This window comes from Zootoca vivipara, chromosome 11 (assembly GCF_963506605.1).
Source record: "Zootoca vivipara chromosome 11, rZooViv1.1, whole genome shotgun sequence".
Lineage (NCBI taxonomy): Eukaryota > Metazoa > Chordata > Lepidosauria > Squamata > Lacertidae > Zootoca > Zootoca vivipara.
Window position 1 is genome coordinate 22,835,635 of NC_083286.1, and position 22,255 is coordinate 22,857,889.

General features: G+C 41.4%; 1 protein-coding gene across 2 annotated transcripts in view; it reads left to right on the plus strand.

Moving 5' to 3' along the window:
* The first annotated feature begins 2,183 nt into the window (after positions 1-2,183).
* EFNA5 (ephrin A5) overlaps positions 2,184-22,255 on the plus strand; it is a 206,413-nt gene continuing 186,341 nt past the window's right edge. The window contains exon 1 of one of the 2 annotated variants that reach the window (XM_035099901.2): positions 2,184-4,218. In XM_035099901.2, coding sequence (XP_034955792.1) covers positions 4,094-4,218 — 125 coding nt within the window. In that variant the 5' untranslated portion in view covers positions 2,184-4,093. The remainder of the gene's footprint in view (positions 4,219-22,255) is intronic. The other variant, XM_035099900.2, reaches the window with a different exon arrangement.

Genomic DNA, 22,255 nt, shown 5'->3' on the forward strand with positions numbered 1-22,255 from the left:
GGCACATGTATTCAAAACTTGGATTCAATCCCATTGATGAAAAAAAGGAAAACACTTCTTAATAAGCAACTTAATGGCCTTCTGCACTATCAACCATTGTCTTTGTAGCTAAGTTCTGCGGTTGTAGTGTTTGGATCTACAGTATACTGTGTTGGCCTTGGGTTGCCTTCAACCTGTTTAAAACAGGCAGTGTCTGTTATATATTGTTGAAAGTGGCTGTTGTGGTGCAACTGTGAAGGTTAACTGTTGTGTTCTTATGTGACAAGGCACAGTGGGCACAGGATATTATTGTGGCTACGTTTTAGGTCTAGGTCTAGGAGGTACTCCTAAAAGGGAAATTATCAGTGCTGGTAATATTTTGGAACTAATAATGCAACCTATTTTGATACTTAGTTCCCCTCTCCCTCCTAACTGCTGACATGACAGCATGCAACTATTGTGATAGCAATGGACAGCAGTCTAGATGCTTCCACAGACAGACATCTATGTAGTGCTTATAGCTAATTCAAAAAAGCCTGCTTACTGATAAGGAAACATAAATTTCTTCTTTATCTTTTCCAGCAGCAATTAAGGGCAAACACAAAATGCAGACATGGTGGTCCTGGGATTTTTATTTTATTTTATTTTATTGCACGGCTTGAGGGTGAGTGGGTGAAGCAGGAATGAGAAGAAATTTTTGGATTCCCAGCCCGAGCCTCCTAACAGATTTAAACGGAAGTGATTTTTGTGAGCGTCGCGAAAATTCCTATATGTTTGAATTAAGAAATGCCCTGCAGATAAAAGTGCGGCTTTAAAATCTGCCACTAGAGGGAGTCTGGGCACTTTCAAACGACTGAAAAGCCCAGAGAAAATCAGAGTAAGGAGCCAAGCGGATGAAAGACGAGAGAGTATGATGATGCTTGGGTGGGTTTTTTTTTTATTCATCTGCTGAGGAAACCACAGCAGATATAGCCACATCATGCTTGGAAAACATTTCGCCTCAAATTAAAAGCCAGCCGTTTCAAAGGAAGGAAGGCAACCTCAACCTCAAAGATTCCGGACACCAGAATGTGCGTCTCTCTTCCAAAGTTTTCCCCCTCCTTCTATTCTCACCCCCCTCCCCAACTTTTTCAGTTTTAGGAGGATGAAAGGTTAACTCAAAGGGGGCTCAGTGGCGCGCCTTCCTCGGAACTACCCGTTCATGGATTGTTGCAAATCGCCACTGGCGATCGTCCCTCAAATGGCTTTTGGACTTCGGCAGGGTGTGGTTTGGTGCGAAGGCTGATTCGTGTGTAAACAGCCCTTTCGTTTGCCTTCTGGAGGAAGGTCACCTGGGCTAGTTTCCGGGTAGCGCAGCGTAAGCAGGGCAGCTGCTGGCGGAGGGCGAGGCGAATGCCCTTTTAAGAATGAAAAATAGCTCCAGAAGGAACCCTGGCTTCTACTTCTCTCGATGCAAATAAATGTGGGGGGTGGGGGGGGAGAGAGAGGTTTTCAGGTGAATCCCTTTGCCGCATTCAGCTAAATACTTAGCGAAGAGATACTTAGCTGCGTGGATCTTGCTTTCAACTGCGCTACCCAAGCAAGGCAACCCCAGCTCTCGCTTATAAGCCCCTTAAATAAACTAATTTATAGCCGCACCGCCGACCCGTCATTCAGCGGCGCAGAAAAGCATTGGTGGGGGGGGGGAAGAGAGGATTAAAAGCGGAACAAAGCAGCTCAGAAGTCTGTTTTCCAGACTGCTAAACTTTCGAAATGTTGATTAGACACCGTGTGCGAGATTAGACTTGCAGTTTGAAGCTAGATTCCCCCTGATCTCGCAAACACCCACCCTCCCTCCTGCAGCTGATGCCGCAACCCCGTCCACTAGAACTGGCGAGACGGCTTTCGTAACCACTCGCTCCCCGATCTCGCAGGGAAGAAAAAGGAGGTCCAGCGCCAGGGCATCTCTCTCCCAACACGATCCTGCGCCGTCTCCCACGCGGAAACGGTTACCTGCGGCACCGAGGGAACCACTCCTTGTAATTCAATTAGTCAGGTTTTGCAGAAGGCGGGGCTTGCGCGGGGTGTCGTCTCTTTGGAAAGCGGGGCGGGGCGCCGGGGAAAGGCCACGCCCCTTTCCGAGGCACGGAACCCAATCGCGTTGGAGAGAACGCCGGGGAAGAAGGCATCTGTAAGCAAACAGCAGCCTGGGCCGTGACTGGCTGCTCCGGCTCACCCCCCCCCCGCGCGCCGCCAACCTCGCAAGTAAACTGCATGCAAAAAAATCCCACATGATCGAGCAGCAGCGCCTTTGCTCCCAGCTAGCCGACTGCGCCTCTTCCGTGCGCGCGCGGGCGCGCACCCCCGCACCTCCACAAACGGAGGATCTCTCTCCAGATTCGTCTCCTGACACCCATACGCATGTGGATGTGTATATATATCTCTCTCCGGACACATCCCGTGTAGGCATCGTCGCAGCTGTCTGTTGCGCGCAGGCACCGCCAACCCCGCTGGCCGCCTCGCTTTGCCTTGGATGCTGCCGCCGCCGCCGCCGCCGCCGGATTTACACGCGAGGAAGAAGCCGGTCGTTGCAAAAAAAGAAAGGGGGCGTGACTATTTAAATATGTTTCCCCCCTCGTAAATTCTCTCTCTCTCCCCCCCCCCTCTCTGGTAGCTTGTTGACTTCTGCTTCTCCAATCCTCGTTGCGTTTTCCGATCCCTGTTTCTTCTGCGTTCGAGTTTTGCTTCCTTCGTTTGCCGGAGTCGCGAGAGAGACATTTGCCCGCTTCTCTTTGCGCTGCTGCTGCTGCTGCTGCAGAAGACGGTTGAGAGCAGCTGCCTGCTGCCGGGCCAGACCCCGAAGGTGCCTCCCGCCCGAATGTAGTCGTCGGCGAGGGAGGCTTCTTCTTCCTCATCTTCCCGCCTCCTCCTCTCTCTTTTTGCAAAGTTGACGTTCGAGGGGCGACTTGGACCTTGCACGGCTCCCCGAGACACTTGGCGAAGCTGAAAGGAAGCGAGACCGCCGCCGCCGCGCCTCGCCTGGAGGGGTGGGGAGGGGGCTCGGGCAGCAGCAGCTCCTGCCTTCCGACAGACGAGGCGCCTGCACCGCGAAGCAACAGCGGCGGAGTTGGCGAGGGGCGCGCGCTCTCTCTCTCCCTTCTCCCTCAGCCGCCCCCTCCCTCCTTCCCTCCCTCCCAACCCAACCAGGGAAGCCGCTCCTGAGGCCATTCGGCGCTGACCTATCCTGAGGATTAGCCAACTCCTGCACGGCATTGCCCACCCTCCGCCCCCCACTCCGGTCTGGGTCTTGTGGATTCCTCTCGCTTGTTGGTCGTCCGTCACCCAGGAAGAGGGGGTGGGGAAAGAGACGGGAAGGCTCCCTTCAGTAGGCGAGCGAGGCGCCTCAACTCCCCAACTCCAGCTTGGAAAGAGAGCGAGCGAGAGGCGCCTCAGAAGTGGACTTCGCCTCACTCCTCTTCATTCTCTCTCTCTCTTGCCTCCCACCGCCCCGTTTCCTCCGAGGATTTCCTGCCCGCTTCTCCTCAGCCGGCCTCGGAGCGATCCCTCAAGAGCCCCTCGCGCCAAAAGGCGGGAAGAAGGAGGAGGAGGAGAAGAAAGGCTCCTCAGAGAGAGAGGAGAGAGGGGAAGAAGCGAGAGGGCGGGCGAAAGGAAACCCCTCCGGCAAAAGGAGGCTTGGCCCGCGGGGCCGCCCATCGTGGGCGCTGGACGGGGGCCGGGCCGGTGCATGTCTCGCCCTGGGCTCGCCGCCTTGAAGGAGCTCCTGCTGCCGCTTCAGCCTCCGTCTGCTGCTGCTGCTGCCCAGCTCGGCGCCCAGCTCCCCCGGCCGGGGCGCGCAGACTCCCGGAGGATCCTTCCGCGGCGCAGGCTTTTCCCCCCGCGGGGGAATCTCCTGGCGGCCCCTCGCCCTTCTCTTTGTGTGTGTGTGTTTTTGGTGTCTTGTGACTCCGGTGTGGCTTTGTCTCCTTCCTCCCTCGTTCTCTCCTCCTTGTCGCCGTCTGTCTTTTGAGAAAGGAGCGCCTTGTCTGCCTCCTTCGCCCCTCTCTCCCCACCCCCCGAGTCCCCCCTTGTGCTGCCGCTACTGCTGCTGTTGTGTGTGTCTCGTTGGCCGGGAGTGATGTTGCACGTGGAGATGTTGACGCTGCTCTTTCTGGTGCTCTGGATGTGCGTCTTCAGCCAGGATCCCAGCTCCAAGACGGTGGCCGACCGCTACGCCGTCTACTGGAACAGCACCAACCCCAGGTAAGGAGGGCGAAGGCGGCTCTCAGGCGCCGCTCGCTGCTGGGCTGTGCCGAGCCCCCATCGATGCTTCTCAGGGATGCTGGGCTACCCGGGGGCAGCGGCAGCTCTAGGATCGGATGTAGGAAGGGAAGGAGATGATGGGCTGCCTTCTCCCTTGGAAGCACCAGCCGTTGGGCATCCTCCGGGGGGGAACCCTTGTTTGGAAGAAGGGGACAAACTTTTCTTCCCTGGTCTGTAGTTTCGGAGGCATCGCCCTGCGCCTTGTTATTTCTGGGTTGCATCAGCGCAGCTGACTTCCAATCCTTGGCTGTTGATCGTTCCTAAGGAATGCGCCTCTTATCTTAGGCACGCATCTCTTAACTTGTGGTGAATCACTCCTGAGAGCAAATAGGTGAACTCATACACCCAGGAAGTGTGTGCCTGTGATATATAGGTGTGTGTTTCCCTTAGTACCTTGCTACCAATTTTTTTTTTTGGTAGATCTTTTTTTAACAGAGAAATTCTAATCCTTTTACTCTAGCGAACTTTTTTTTTTGGCAAGTGACTACAGGAAGAACCTCAAACTTTTTCAGCACGTTACGACTTTTTCCAGAGTGGTTCTGTTTTTGTTATATTTAGTTTTTGTGGATTGTGGTTGCCTGTAGCCACATGTGGCACCTGTTCTGTGTCAGGGTTAGAGTCAGTAAAGGAGAAGTACTTGCCTTGCTTTCCAGCTGCTCTTCTTTCCATCTCTTTGCCTGGGGTAAGAGTATATGAATCTTACTCCTAAGCTGACTTGGGTTAATTGAGTAATGATACCCCCCAAGTTTCAGTGCAGCCAGATGATCCCCTAGACTTGCAGGTTTCTCATGGAAAAGGGTGTCTCAAGCTGTCAGAGCAAATTCAAGTCCAATGGTTGGTGATGCTCTCACAATGCAGAGGAAATCTGCTGTGAATCTAGACTGCTTTATGCAGAGAGTTAGCATCATCAGGAGATGATACTGAGAGCGTGAGAAAGGATGTTCTCTTATGGGAGACATGTTTAATAATAAAACTAATTCAGGACAAGGTATCCAGTTAAGATTGTGTTAAAACAATCTTTCACTGTGTTCCTTTGTTCTATTTGCATTTCAATAAATATAGTAAGTGCAAATAAAACCTATTTTGTTATTGTTTCTAAACTCCCCCATCAAAATTGCATGGGAGTTTTGCTGAGCTGCTCACATCTCTCCCCCTTTACAGTAGCAGAAATTACAATCTTTTCCCAGTGCTGCCACAGTATGAATAAGGCATCTCAGTACTTTAGGAGTTGGTTTTTGTTTTTTGTTGGAGAGGGGGTTGCATTGTTAAAGTGGACTTAAGTAATTTTCCTTAGGTCTTCTAAACCTACCTTGCTACTTCAAGTGAGTTTCTGGTCATTTTATTTTATGTTATCTTTGTGCTATGCTACCGATTTGGCTGCTTGAATTGAGATTAGCACATTGATTTTTGTCGCAGGTCATGTTTTTTTATAGATCTGTGGTGCCTGCCAAAGTCTGTTTTGCTCTGTATGTGAGAATGGCCTCAGAATATATTGTGCCAAAGTTAAAAACTGCTTGTTAAGTACCTTGAGTTCAGTAGACAGTTTGGCGTGTTAATTTTGTGTGTGGTAATTCAAGCAAAACAAACAATGCGGTGGTGTGTGTGACAATTAATACTGTTCCTTCTGCTTAATTTTCTTGGTGACAGTTATTAACAGTTGTGTTTTTGAAACCTGCCACCTCTCTCCCACCATATCAAAGAGAAAACTGCAGCCACAAGTAAAACTGGTCAACTGTTACAACAGGCAGAAATCTGGAAGCTTTCCCTCCCACCCCAATATATCTTTTCTTAAGGGTGATTGTCCCATCTTAGAATAAAAGTTAAAAAAAAATGATGTGTATTTGTTGAAGATGGTGAAATAATAAACCGAATTTGCCTACTGTAGTTGTGAAACGGAAATGTTTGCTGCTTTGAATTTGACAAAATGACTTGCACATGTTGCTCTTTTGCGAAAATCAAAGCATGCTATTAAATGTTTGCTTCTTTGCCTCTTATGGTATTAATTAAAGATGTGATGTAGGTACAATACTTCACTATAAATAATCCATGGAACACTGGGGTCAAAACTAGAGCGTTTAAAACAGTGAACATGGATAACGCCCATTTAAATGATAACTTTTGTGCCAATAAAATGGTGTGTAAGAGAGAGGAGATAAAAAAAATAGCAGAGGAGTAGCGAGTTATAGAACTTTGTAAAGGTTGATATGGGAATAAATTCCTGAAACTAAGGGTGTAGAACACTGTAGTATTGAAAGTGTTTTAAACTATATGGCTCTTTCACAGTCACTATAAGCTCATATTTAACGCAATATAATTAGAGTTTCTTTTCTTTTCTAGAATTGTTCACTTATATCTGCATGCTTTATGTCTGCTGTTTGCTCTACTGAACCTGAAAAACCTTGCTTCATAAGATATTAAAAGTTAAGAGAACTTGCCATTATTTTTATAATTCATGGTTAAGGAGAAGTACTACACCCATAATGGTTTTTTTTTAAAAAAAGATGCCATCACAAGTTATAAGAATGAGTTTTTAAATTAAAAAAACTGGGCAACTCTTAAAAATTGCAGAGTGATAGATGGTGGCTATCACTTGACAAACAAAATACTGTTTTTTAATGTATTGTACTTCAAATTTGGGAAACCACAAAAACTTTTGAGAAGTAATTCAAGTGCAAAATATTTCCATAAAAGAACACTTAATATTTTGTGTGTAATTTCTGAAGCTTAATGTATATTCCCCAAAAGCTCATTTATTTAGATTTTATATAATCCAAGCCTCATATATAGCATCAGAGAAAAGACTTCAAATTAAACAAATGAACAGTAAATGACTTACCACTAAGAACTTTCAGTAAGAAGCCATTTTGCTCTATATATGGGCTTCAATACGGTGCAGAAGTTGGTACACTTAAGTTTTTATATGGTCAGCGTGTACATATGAAGGATGGACATAATTTTTTTCAGTAGTATTTGGCTATTTTAGTAAAACTCTTAATCATGAAAGAGAATAACTGTAGTTATTCCTTTCTAATGTAAGTTAATTGAATACATACAATTGTAACTAATATCAGTTAATAGTAGCGGTTAATCAGGACAGTAATTGTAAGCCATTTCTAAAATGGTTGGGTGATTTTACTTCAAGAAGTATTTGGCAAGTTGTCCTAAAAAACAATGATGTGGGTAGTTTTGTGATTATATAAGACTATATATGGACATCAGACTTTATAGCTATATTTATGGCTAAAAGGTCTACATTGAAGAACTGTATGTAGAACAGCTGAATGCTGTTTGGAACCCTTGTACAATGATTGGGCAGCTTTGAGAGGTGAAGCATAGGCTTCTGAAGCAAATGAGTATTATGTTTCCCAAAAATTGCATAAAGAAATCATTTTTCTGTTTTAGGGCTTTATCCTTCAAATACTTAGTGTGTCAAGCAAAGACTGACATTGCAGATGGTCTGCGATCCCTAGTGCTGTGTTTTGCACAACTGTCTCCCCATCGCAATATCTAGATTATATCAGGCTGCATAAAGTGTAAAAGCTAGTTAACACTGCTTGCTTATATAAGTAATTACACTAAAGTCAAACATGCACTAACCTAGGAATATTTGTATACCTATAAATAAAAACTAATTATATTTCCTCACTGTTGCATGTGCAAGCTTGAGTAAAAAATTTACACTTTTAATTATGCGTTTTGAGAAGTATAAAATTTTGCCAAATGGCACTTATCTAATGGACAGTGCAGTCCTATGCATGTTTACACAGAAGTAAGTCCAACTGTATTCTGTAGAGCGTAATGTGTGTATGATTATAGTCTTGGGCTGCAATCCCATGCACATTTGGAAGTAAGTTCTGTTAAACTCAATGGGGTTTACTTCTGAGTTAGACACTTATAAAATAAAATCGTCAGATACACTAAGACTGGTTGCCACAAATATTGCTTTATCAGAGTTGTTGTGAACGGGACTGCATAAGTGTAAAATGCGCCATGTATCGTCTTCAATACACTGTAGGTTTTGTTGCGATGAAGAGGGCCTGGTCTGACTTGCAAACATTTGATATGAGTTTTTTCCTGATACAAGTCTCACTGAAATTAATGGACTTAAGTGCATTCTTAAGTTGAACCTTGCACTTAATTCCTTCACTGTGTAACTCAGGCCTTAAAGTAGGTTAGCTTTCAGAGATGCTATTGAAGTTGAAAGCTTTCAGCTTTAACTGAATTTGGCAGTTTCTCAGAAATATTCAGCTCGGTGGTTTGCAGAGGGGTTCTGCTTTATTTTATGCTTGGCGCTTGTAGTTTTATCTCCAAATCCTACATCATTTCTCTGTGTATTATTAATACTATCGTATGAAAAAATATGCCTTTGTGGGTAAATGGGAAGACCTAACTTTGTGTAGTATGATCCTATGAATATTTCCTCTGAAGTCCCACTATCTTAAGTGTTGTAGGGATTGTAGTCTCTATTTGAAGTAGATACATAGGGTTGCAGTCTTAGTTTCTTAAGAAAGCCTATTTATGTATAAGGAATATTAATATTTCAAATGCTAATTTTATTGGCAGCTACAATCTGGAGGGACTGCTATCTCAAAGTCAGTGAATTTCTTGTGATTAAAAGTGCAAAGAAAAAGCATTCAGTAGGTTGTTGAATGTGGTTTACTTGATTGTGTTACCCTGAAAATTGTGGCCCTGAAAGGCCTTGGGAATTTTAAAATGGACTCCCCATACAGTTCAGATTCTCACTTGGAAACCTATCCAGCGAGCCATAGCTATATGTGCCTTCCTCTTTAAAAGAGATGGTCATGACTAGAGGGATGAAAAAAATATCACCTGCCTAATTATTTTCCCATTTTACTCTTTTGCAAGGAAGCAAGCAAATTCTTAATGGTGATACGTTATTTTGTTGGACACAAAAGCCTGGTCTACTGTGAGGGGCAGACAGGCAAAGATGCTCCTTTCTGTGCTTTCCCTCAATATTCCAGATTATGCTGGGATGAGAAAACAAATGAATGCAGTGAGTCCATCAGGAATCCTGGCCTTTTTGCTTTTGATGACTTAAAGATGAGACATGGCTACATACAAGGACACTGTTGTAAGGGGAAATGTAATGTTGGAGAGATACTGAACTGAAAAATAAAAAAAGCAATAATGCCTCTAATATAAATTGACAAAGTATTCTTGTTTCTTAAGGCCCAAACCTTTTATAGGAATATTTGTTAATTAGGATTTCAGATATGCTTTTCGTTTGTTTACAAACTGAACACAGTTCAACAAAAGTTAAATACTGAACATCACATTCCCATTATGGTCTACCCCAAAGTAAACCCCATTGAGTTCAATGAACCTTACCCATTGTGAGTATAAGATTGCAGCCTAAATCCCGGCGATTTTCATAGCTCTGTTTCAGTAGAAAAGTTAGTGTTTGAATATTTACCATTATAATCAACACGGCTTGAGTGCTTGGCCTTGGCTGCATCATGGCTTTTATTTATTGACTGGGATCCTAAATTGACAGCTGTTCTCTCATTATTTTGTATCTTGCTGTCATCAGTAAGTGTCTAATGTATATGAAACTATGGGGCACTGTTGGTTGTTAAAATTTGACTCAATATAAAGTGCATTACATTGCTAAAGTATTGAAACTTTTATTATTAGTAGTATTAGTATTATAAAACCTATACAAGAATAGATTGTGGGGTGATTCTCTTATTACTAGGCGGGAACAGTACTTAGAGATACTTATGACTATCCAAGAGGATAAATTCAGCTCATATTATTAATTATTTTTAATAGATTGTATTAAAATGCCAAATAAACAGTTCCTTATATGTTAGAGATTCAACTTCTGGAATTATTTTAACCTAGTTTTTCACAGGTTGACAGTGATGTATTTACTTTTGAGAACAATTTCCTTTTGTACACATTGCTCTTCCATTTATGTTTAAATGTGTAGTCATTGAGAAATTGGATGCTGAGTTTAGAAGAGAAATATTTTTAAAACCACTTTCTAGTGATATTACAACTGTTGAAAGATAACTTGAGTGTAATACCCATCATCATACACAAAAAGTAGTATTTCACATTGTTCACCTTCCAACATCTGAATAGCATTGGATGAGCTTAGTATACACTGTAATAGAATCAACTAGAGAATAAATAAGTACTCATACTTTTGTGCCCTCAAAGGCAAAAAAATGAGAACTAATCTGTGATATTCAGGTAAGTCATACTCGGAATAGATAAACTGAAATTGATTTATTTTGGTGAGTTTACTCCGAGTATGACCTACTTGAAAATAAAAACAAATGCCATTCTCCTTTTACAGTGACTAATATTGCACTAATCATAAAGACACATTATAATGTCTTCTTTCTATGTTGCCAAAGAGCATCTTTGATATAGTTGACAGTTGACTGATGGTAATGTACTGTCAAATTATTATTTGTCATTCCAGGGGAAAATAAAATATAAGTCTAATTTTTGTTCTTAAACCTTACTAAAAGTTCAGAGTCTAAATTTCAAGTAAAAACCTTCTGGTGTTTTATCTTCTGACTGAAGAGCCTTTGTCTTCCGTAAGTTATTTGGGGGGGGGGAGCATCCAGTATCTTTCTGAAAAATGCAGTGAATGAAAGAAGTGTTCGGGAATAAATAACTGAACAACAATTATTAAAACTACACCAATAAGTGGAGATCCTGTGGGTGACTTGTATGTACCCAGTTCAATTGCTGCCTATATTGATTCCTGAGTTAAAAGCATACATTGATTGGGGAATTAAGTGCAAGAGTTGATGAAAGAGAAAATACTGCTACCGGTAGTATGTACCTGCGGCTGCCCCTCCCCGACTTCACTTTGACTTGCTCTTGCATGTAATCCCCAAAACCTCTTTTTAAAAAAATAAAATAATGAGCTTGGAAGTTTAAAGAGAAGTTTGAGGATCTGGACTGGATAGGGGCGAGCGAGGGGGCGGTTTATGACGGGGAAACTGTGGGACAAAAAGTAAGTTGTCCTGTAGCTCATGGCTCTCAACAGAGAGCCATATAAAATTCTGCTAAGTAATTTATCATCAGTCTAGAAGGAACAGATATTGAGGAACTCCTATACGCATCTTGTATTATATGACCAATCCCACAGATTTCCAATTTGTGTGTGTGTGTTCATGCCTGTGTGTGTACACACAATTCTTAGGCAAGGAGCTGTGTTGCCAAACTGCTGATGCCATTTCCAAGGCTAGTTTTTACTCTCCAATTTAATTCAGTTCGCGTCAAGCTCTTTTTGAAACCTCCATTTTGGATGGCTCTATTCTATTCAGCTCTTGTGAGTACCGTAGTGAAATGGGGAATGGAAAGACTACATAGACTAAAACATTAGATGTTTGGCGTTCTGAATTATACGATACAGTATATGTATGAGGTCTCTATTTTGCCTTTGAGTTCGCTGAAACAGTACTGAAATGCTATAGCATAGCTTTAGCGCTGCATATTAATTCAAAGTCATCTTGTTCTGTGTTTAAAATGCTGTTTTCATCGTCTAGTTAGCTTTTTGTTGGAGTACATATATTTTTAAAACTGGCTTTATTTAACATTGGACATAATTTTTACATACTCGGCAAATTTCCCCTTTGTTCCTATTTCCTATCATGAAGGAAACAACATTTTAATTTTTAAATATATGAACAGTAATTAATGTGCTAGAGTACAGTGAATATTAAAGTACAATTTCACACACAAAAGTCTGATTGGAATCCTTGCCCTCTACGTTGCACTATTCTGTCACAGAAGGACTACTTTCCATATGTTTATATCATACACTATACAAAATAATACGATGGCTTTGCTTTTAACATCTTATACTTCGATTTGGGTTTGTTTTATTATTCCTGTTATTGGAGTGTGTGGCGAGCTGTTTCCTTAGAGGCAGAGGAATATTGAACAAGAGAGTAATAGCCAATATATCAATTATCAAGTTTTCTCATTCCAGGTCAGCTTATTATGTGAACATAATTAAGTATATGTTTGGGTTGCATTGTTTACTGATTTGTTTAGGAGTCAAGCAATGATTGAAGTTTGGCTCACGTTGAAAAAATGGAATTGCCTTCAGATTCAGAAATATTCTTTCTGCCTTGGATCCAGATTTCCCATAGGGTGGCATATTGCTCCCACTGGGGTTGGGAGCGGCTGGAGAAGGGGAAGGTGTCTTTTGCATATACCTTCCCACACCCGTGCTCTATTGAACGGTGTTGGAAGATGTATTGGGTTTTGTAGGGGGAAGGGGGAATTTCTTTTGGCTTGCAGGAGTTGGATCCACAATTGGATCTTCCAAGAACAGAAGGCCCTTTCCATCGGTAGAATGAACCCATTATTTCTTTACAATTCTGGAAAGATGCACAATATATGCTGTTGATAATAATAAATAACCATCAAAACAATTGTTCACCTTTCATTTCTCAAACATTTTTGAGTTTATAAATGACCAGCTTGCAACCGTATCCTTTGTCTAGTTTCTTGGTTCAAGCCTTTAAGTTTGCCATTTGTTTCATGAATATGGAGAATTCTGTCAGTAGTAAAATGGCAACATTGCAGTATTATGTGAGGCTAGTAACATGTAAACTTAAGCACGATTCATTTCAGTGGATTCACTGTTGAGATAATTCAGAATTATATGCTGGTTATCACTGAGATGGCATTAGATACATTCCTGTATAGAGTGAATGTCAGTATTTGCAGAGTCCTTCAATAGCACTACTTTGGAATTTAAAAAGGAGATACCCACATATTTAAAATCTTAAAACTATTGCCTGTTTAGCCATATTGGGCTTAATAAGGCAGGATCTACCAGCACTGCATGTGCATGTATTGTTTCATGAAAGAGAGAGAGAGATGTTGAAATCTGACACATAAGCACAGCATGGTTGCGGCATTGGCACATAGTCCCCTGCAGCCACCAGAATGGCAAACTGCATATTTTTTATGTTACTGATATGAAAGACAGCTAGGTGCTGAACCCTTTATTGATTCCACAGCTATTTGCAAGCTTTCAGCATGATGGTCAACAATACAACTTAATAAACCTACTACTAAGGATTATGCTTGATGTATCAAGGGGATTTTTAAACTGCTGCATAGATTTTCTCCCTCTTGGGTTAGGATTCTGTGGTAATTCTTCCTGGATAAGAATTTGTAGGATAACTTAATGAACATTGTGGGAAAGCTATGAAGGCAAAACTCCTGCAAGAAAAATGCTGTTGCTATTGTAGCCTTTTTTAAATAGAGAGATACATTTTTCAACAAGAAATCAAAACACTTGTCTAAACAGGCTTCTGGCTTCTGCATCAATGTGAGCGTTATTGTTTCCTGATTGTGCTACTCTTGATAAACCCATCCAGAAGCAGAGCCCAGAAAAAGTTCTGGGATTCCATGTTATGGCAACAGCCTCCTTGATTTGTTTACTCTTGTTGGTTCAATACATTTTACATCTTTTTACCATTCTTTGGTAGCTTGGCTTATTAAAAATTAGTGATCCATCACTAAGAGGGGTACAGTACAAGTAATGGTGCTTTTGTGCCAAGCAACAGGAAATAATAGGGATGAAAGAGCTGCCAAAAGTGTGTCTCCCAGTTGTTAATTAGGCGAAAAAGTACTGCAACAACTAGAAGAGCTGCCATGGCAGGCAGAGACAATTTCTTCTAAATATTGAATAAATATTACTGAATGGCAAATTAAAGGGATACGATAGCCCAATGTAGTTATCACTGTTTATGGAGCTTCCCTTCCCATCAGTTGGTTTTTTGAAATGTAGAATGCTCTTGGGGGGTTAGTGGAACAATGTTTATCTTGCTGACTTCATCATCAATTACTTGAACTTTTTAACAAGCACCAACTTTAGTATCACTAAGGAATGTATTAGTGTAATGTTACTAATGGGGGGGCAGGGATGTAGTTCCTCTCTCCCAGTCATTTGGGCAATAATTGACTATGAAAGTAAAACAAGATATATATTTATTTTAATTTCTGCTATCCAAGGCTGCCAATCACTCCTGGCACAGACCGTGCAATGGCTGCAGTGACCATAATTAGCACGGTTCCCCTAACAGTGGGAAAGGCAGGGGGTACTTGCAGAGCTATAGCTGTCATGGGAACGATTAAAACAACTAATTGCATATTGGGCTGCTATCATTTTCAGACTGGCATTTTAAAAAACCATCAGTGTAGAATACATATTCGTACTATACACACTATTTGACTTGATAAAGCTGTATCATGTACTGCCCGATTTGTTGTTGCTTGTTTCTACAAAAATAAAAACCACTTAATTTTGGGGTGGCTTCAAGATTCCCCACCGAATCCCTATTTATCCTATCCTGTATGGTTGCTATCTTTCAGATAGATTATATAAATAAATAAATAAAACTATTAGACTAAGATTATTATTATTATTATTATTATTTAAAAAAGACTAGTCGGTTAAGGGTGCAATCTTATGTGCATTTCACTTGGAGTTAGTCCCATTGAAACTAGTGGAATTGTGAAGATGATATTTCTTCTTTAATAATATTTATTTATTTTTATTTCAGCAATTTATATTCCCGTTAATCACAGTAATCTCTAAGCCAGGGGTCGGCAAGGTTTACCTCGCTTGGGCCAGTTCACTCCAGCGGAGATCCCTCCATGGGCCGGATTGTGCACATGCATGATTGCGTGTGCCTGAGATTTCCGGCATCTGCGCAGACGCAATTTCTTGTGCCGTGGAAGTGAGTCCCCACACTGCGCTGGTTTAGCACAGCGCGCAGGGACTCGCCAAGTGGGTGGCTCGGTTCGGGGGCAGTTTATGGGCCGGTTAAACAACAACTGTGGGCTGCTTGTGGCCCATGGGTCTTAGGTTGCCTACCCCTGCTCTAAGCGATGTATACAAGTAATCCAGTACAGTAAAGATTAAAAATTGAAAGTATTAATTCAGAGTTCTGTAAAAATACCCACTGGAAAAGAAAAAGCTGGAAGTTCAATAGTAAGGGTCTGTCTGACATTAACAGAAAGGGAGTTCCTTAAAATTGGGCCCACATTTCTGAATCACAGAATCATAAAAATGTAGAGTTGGAAGGAACCCTGAGGATCATCTAGTCCAGGCCCTGCAGTGCAGAAATATGCAGCTGTCCCATTAGGGGATCAATCAAACATGCAATCTTGGCGTGATCAGCAGCAGACTCCGACCAACTTGGCTATCCTGAATGCACGGCTCCTGGTGTAAGCTTTTGTATAAAACCGCTGTCTATATGTGTAATCATATAGACCGCTAATGGGGCAAATGTGAAGTATGTTATAGTTGGATTTAAACACAAAGTTAAATGCTTAGTTTCTCATCCATTGGAATGGGGATATGACAGCTCTTGGGTTTCTGTGACTTTCATCTGTAGAAAACAATGCCAAGCCTATTTTTACTTTTCATCTTGTTCCATTTAGACTGCAATTCTTTATGTATTTATAAGACTTACTTTTGCGTAGACCTGTATAAGGATCATACTAAAAGTTTAGGATCTCAAAAGATTTTCTTGCAAAAAAGTGCTATTGTGCATAAACTTCTTTTTCTGTTGTGGTCTTTAGGTAATATCCAATGCCAATACAGTACAGATGATACTCAGCTCTTTGTGTTTGTGCATTGTATGAGTGTGCATGTGTGCAAGGGGCTACAGTAGGAAAGGTTACTAGAAAAACCTGGAATATGTGTGCAACTTTGTGCATGATCCTTGGATCTCTCCCCCTTAATTTGTAGTGTTCCTGCTATAGGAGTATACTATATTTTTGTCCTTGAACCACTGCTAATGTAGCATGGCTGTTGTGTATTGCATCAGTATAAAATTGTTGTTGGGAAAATAAATGCAAACTGGTTATTTTACTAACAAACACTGCAGTCAATATATTTACCGGTATGTCCAATTTGTAAAAACATTGTTGTTTCTGAAAGACTATCCCCCCCCCCACCGCTACAATACTTCTTTTGTTTCATTTTTTCCTGCAACTGAGTAACACTGCTACCTCTTTGGAAGTCCACACTTAAAATTACTTTATGTGCATGTTATATTATTTGAGAACAGAATGCCAAAGTAAAACACCTAAGTGACATTAAATATTTGATCTTTCCAGGCTGTGGAAATTAGTGGTAGCTGCTCAGAAGCCCGCAGTGCTTGCAAAAATGTGCATTTTTCCATTTAAGAAACTTGATTCTCTCTTAATGTTTAATGCTAATGGTGCAATCGTAGTATTTTTATTGGAGCTTACTCTCAAGCAAGTATGTTTATGATTGCAGCCTGAATTTTTAACTGCTTCCATTGAATACATTGTATCAAAATAATTCCAGGTATGGGTTTCCATTTAAATCAATGAAGCTGTTCCTTTGATGTTGGCTGGTATTATAAAAAAGCCAGCTGTTCAAAAAGGTGCCCATTCTTCCTAATCTAATTGTACTATGTACCGGTAGGTGATGGCCATTATGGTGGATTCTTGCTGAATTGCTACCTTCTCACACCCTTGTAGCTGTGTGCTTACATTTATGCTGGTCTTGGGTGTTAGAGTCAGAGTTTTATATTTAATAGAATTTTTCGGCTATAGGTGTGAGAAATGTCCAAATCTTTATTTGGATTTTTATTAGATTCTAGATGAAAACATCTATTTTTCTTGATTCAATAGTGTATTCAATGCTGGAGGATAAGCGAGAAAGTGAATACTCATAGCCTTTACACAGTAACTCAGTGGTGTCCAAACTTTTTCCAAAGAGGACCAGATTTGATGAAGTGAAGGGCCGTGAGGGCCAACCAAAGGGCCAACCAAGGTTGTTGAGCTTTTTTTAGGATTGAAGCTGTTGAGGTTTTTTTTTTTTTTTAGGGTTTTACCCCAGGAAATAGACTGCCACGGGGGACGGATTAAACCAGGGGTCAGCAAACTTTTTCAGCAGGGGGTCGGTCCACTGTCCCTCAGACCTTGTGGGGGCCGGACTATATTTTGAAAAATAATATGAACGAATTCCTATACCCCACAAATAACCCAGAGATGCATTTTAAATAAAAGGATATATTCTACTCATGTAAAAACATGCTGATTCCCGGACTGTCTGCGGGCCGGATTTAGAAGGCAATTGGGCTGCATCTGGCCCCCGGGCCTTAGTTTGGGGACCCCTGGATTAAACTGACCGGCGGGCCAGATTAGGCCCCTGTAAACTAAAAGCAAAATGTATCAATAGATATCATGATGTGTATATGTAGCTACAATATTGTTCCAACGCAAATTAGATGTATTATATGATAGTTAAAAAGATAAAAAGTGAATATGGCTGTTCTGTGTATTCTGGTTTTCTTATCAAGCCTGGCTTGCACTATGATTGTAAATAATTCAGTTGTCATGAACACTTTTTTTTATATAGAGCATTAACACAACATTAGTCCACTGTGTGCTTTTTAACAACATACAGCATTGAAGCACGTTCCCTTTCTTTTGCAGGTATATTACAGAATGAACTGTACAGTATTTTATTGTTTACAGCAGAATTGTATTGTAGCATTTCATTTTTTAAATATTAGCTGCCATGGCCTTTTTAGTCGGCATTTTGGAAAAAAATTGGATACATTTGTTTTTCAGTGAGCCGTTTGCTGTTAATATTTTTTTTTTTATTGAACTAGCAGTGTTTTATATGTAGATTTTAGTGTAACTTCTGTTGGTAAATCAGTCCGTTGTGTGCCTTTGACACCGAAGCCATATCTAATGAAATCTTTAGTAGTGTGCTGTATGAGTTCTATAAATAAGGAAGAAAATGCTAAAATGACTATGTATGTGTTTCTTTATGTAGATAAGCATACAGGAAAAACATATTTAATTTTATATTTTGCACCTTATTTAACCAGCATGGATAAAACCTTTCCATCCAATTTTTACTCTTGGCATCATCAATTGATTCCCCCCGTGAGCCTGGGCAGAGTTTGTCTGATGCCTGTAGCAGGAGTCTTGCTAGAATAAACTTTTAAAAAGCAGCTGGTCCCTGGAGGGGCCCCCTGGCTGCCTTAGCCCCCTGTGGCCTTGGGTACGTGTACCTGGGTGCGCAGGCCTGGTCACACCCAAAGCCTTTCATATTGCTAAAACCTGCAAGTTTCCTGGGCATTTTTGGAAAAAGGATAAATGATCCGTTGGTCTGTTCCATTGCCCCATCTCTGTATGTGTTGTAATTGCTTCAGGGATCCTCCTGCTACCATATCTGACCAAAAGCAATGGTGTGGATGAAGCAATGTGCCAGCAAAGGCCAACATGGTGCCCTCCCAGCTGTCCTTGCAGTAAAACTCCAAACCCGTTGGCCATGCTGATGGGAGTTGGAGTCAAACAGTATTGGCTACCCCTGCCATATGCACTTGCCTTGCTCATGATGTTGGGTAAGGTATGGATATGGAATTCTCTTCACCTAAGAGTAGAAGACAAATACTGAACTTTTAAGATAGATGATGGAATTAGTCTGCTGCACGCACTCAGTTCTGAGTATGACTAGCTGCAACACAGGCCCCATTTCACCCTATTTATCACAGTTTTGGCAGTTGTCAAGGGGTGTGTGTGTGTGTGTTTGTGTGTGTGTAGGGGGGTTATATTATAGCTTTGCCAGAGCAGTGAACAGGCTTTACTGTTAATTCCTTTCCACAACTCCCTCTTGGTATCACATTGATATAGCTGTGGCATACGTGCAAAGAACTCTGTACAGTAAAATTAGAGGTATAAGGGAAGTCAACCGGGTGTATATTCATTTAAGAAGAAGAATCAAACAGCTCAAGCATACTGTATTTTCCGTGCTTTATTTGCTTACTGTTACTTACACGTTACTATATTTTAGAAACCCTCCTTATGAAGATTTATGGCATCAAAAAAGGTGTGTTTTTTCTAATCATACGAAAATCTGACATTCTTAAATGTCTTAAAATTTAGTTTTGAATAAATGGTAAGAAAATCTTGTTGGAATCGAATTCCTAATATATTGGCCTATGGGTCTTTCTACTTCAGAAATGTGAACTAGCTCCATTCTGATAATGGAATAAAGATTAAAAAAGGAGAGAGGCTCATATAGGTAAAATGCCAAATCAGGAATTCACAAGCAACCCATCCAAACCAAAGGGATATATGCTGGATCATACCTTGCAAGTGCAGGATCAGCCTTGCATTCGAAAATCCTCACAAGTTTTATTACTATTTGAGATACCTTTAACCTCAAGTATTTATGCTTCAGTATTTACACTAAAGTACATACAGCAGGACACGGGTGGCACTGTGGTCTAAACCACAGAGCCTCTTGGGCTTGCCAATCAGAAGGTCGGCGGTTCGAATCCCCGTGACGGGGTGAGCTCCCACTGCTCGGTCCCAGCTCCTGCCAACCTTGCAGTTCGAAAGCACACCAAAAAGTGCAAGTAAATAGGTACCGCTCCAGCGGGAAGGCAAATGGTGTTTCCGTGCCATGCTCTGGTTTCAGTGTTCCGTTGCGCCATAAGCGGCTTTGTCATGCTGGCCACATGACCCGGAAAAACTGTCTGCGGACAAACGCCGGCTCCTTCGGCCTGTAAAGTGCGATGAGCGCCACAACCCCAGAGTCGTCTGTGACTGGACTTAACTGTCAGGGGTCCTTTACGTTTTTTTACACACAGCAGAACCCATATGTATATAGAATGATATGAGGGTGTAGCCCAAGCTGGATGTAGGATCACACACATGACCTTCCAAACTTGCTCCAGCAGTTACAGCTGTGCATGTGTAGTAGTTCCATCAGATGAATAGCATTAGCATCCTCTTCTTTAATGGGCATGATTGTTATTTACCTGATTGGGCCATAAATGTGCTGTGTTGATAGCTGCTTACCTACATACTTTCGGTTTATTAACCATTGTCTTACTGTTTGGAACTTATCAAGTCGATGCTTCTGGGAACAGCTTTGTGATACAATGCAACTACTTTGCTTAATTTTTATGAGTTAAATTTTCTAGCTTACCTTGAAATTTGGCAGTGAAATATAGATCACACACAAAGCACATGTATAACCCCCAAAATCTCAGCAAGATTAGCATTCAAACTAAAATCCCTCAAACTAGCTTAACCTTTATTACTAAAAGCCAGTCCAAGTAAGTTTCAGTAACCGTTCAGTGTAGTTGTGCTTGAATTTGTGGCACATCCAAGAGAAAGACACTGTATGAATGTGGTGTGATGATCCTGTACACTTGTATGAAATTGCCATATGTTTCCACAGAATTATAGAGTTGGAACAGATCCTGAGGATCATCTAGTCCAACCCCCTGCAGTGCAGGAATATGCACCTGATCGAATCTGTGACCTTGGTGTTATCAGCACCACATTTTAATCAACTGAGCTATCCAGGAATAGCTGTACATGGTGCATGGCAAATATGACAAGAAGGGCATACGTTATCCATTCTTCAGAACTCCACGGTGGTACATGGGTTATAATTTTGTGTTTAAGTTATGTCTAATACAGTTATGGCTTTTTTTTTGGTCAAACCAAACATATTGGATTGCTATAGATTCAGATTAGAAGGGATCTAGAGGAGGCATCCCCAACCTTCGGCCCTCCTGATGTTTTGGACTACAATTCCCATCATCCCTGACCACTGGTCCTGTTAGCTAGGGATCATGGGAGCTGTAGGCCAAAACATCTGGAGGACCGCAGGTTGGGGATGCCTGATTTAGAGGATCACTGGAAAAGCTTCTAGATTCTTAAGTGTTACTGACATATGGTGTGCGAAATAGTTTTGAATGCCTGCCTTCCACAATTGCATCGTCTTGCAGTAACTTTTTAATTTTTACAGCAGCCTTGAAGTGCCATATACAGTACCTTAAAACAGAACTTTCTCAAAGAGAAATTGTTTTTCTACTACACCTGTGCATAGGAGTGAGTTGTGATTCTGGGTGTTGATGACCTAAGAAACTAATTTAGGTGATGATACATATAAATAAATCCCAGTTTCATTTATCTTGCTCAGATACAGTTGTGGGCATATTTGGTCATGCTGATGCATGAACAGCTGCTAGTGGAGAAATCAACTTGGAGGGTGAAACATGGAAATCCAATATTAATTAGTTTCCCTCTCATTTAAAATAAATAAATGATTTGTCTTAATTAAACTCATTTTCCTGAAGGCATCATGAAGGAACTGTGGGCCCTTCCTTATTTCTCAAACATAATACTGCTAAGCTCATGGCAGAATTATTTTCAAAACCTTGGATGCCTTCAAACTGATTTGTTATAAAAAATATTAGTTGCCAGGAATTTATTGTGCTTGTGTTTTCCCCATAAATATAGAGCGTCTTCGAGGAAACGAATCTCTTGTAGAAATCTGCTGGTTTTAAATGAACGGTGATTCAATTACAAACTCTACTCTGAAAGTCAACAAAGATAGAAATAATCTGGGTGCTTATTAAACATATTTGCATGAATATTGTGCTAATGTATGCAGAAGCATGTTGCGGTGGTATTGAGTTGGATAGCCTAATGCACCTGTTCAACCATCTACATGCGCTACAGGTTGAAATAGGTTTACTTCACGAGGAAGGGGGAGAATCTCATTTATTTACAGGTGCCAAACCTATTACAGCATCCATTTGTTCAGCAGCTTCCATTTCAGATTATTTTAATCAGTTTCTGGGGCTGATTGGAATAGATTCAATAAATTTCCTGTGGCAGGTTGGCTTTGCAGTGAACTAATCGAAAATGTGGAGCATGATGAAGAGTCGTCACCCATCTAGGTTTTTAGAAGGCTGGTTGAGACAGCATGCCCATTGCTGGAGGAGAAAGGATTATAGCAATAGAGCTAAATACAGATTTTGCACCATGTTGATACTTTCCATCAACTCTCTAGTTTAAATTTATCTAATATGGCATATGTTAATCATTCCCCCCTATCCATAAAAGGTAGATACAACAACATGTTTATAAAGTTACAGGTAGGTAGCCGTGT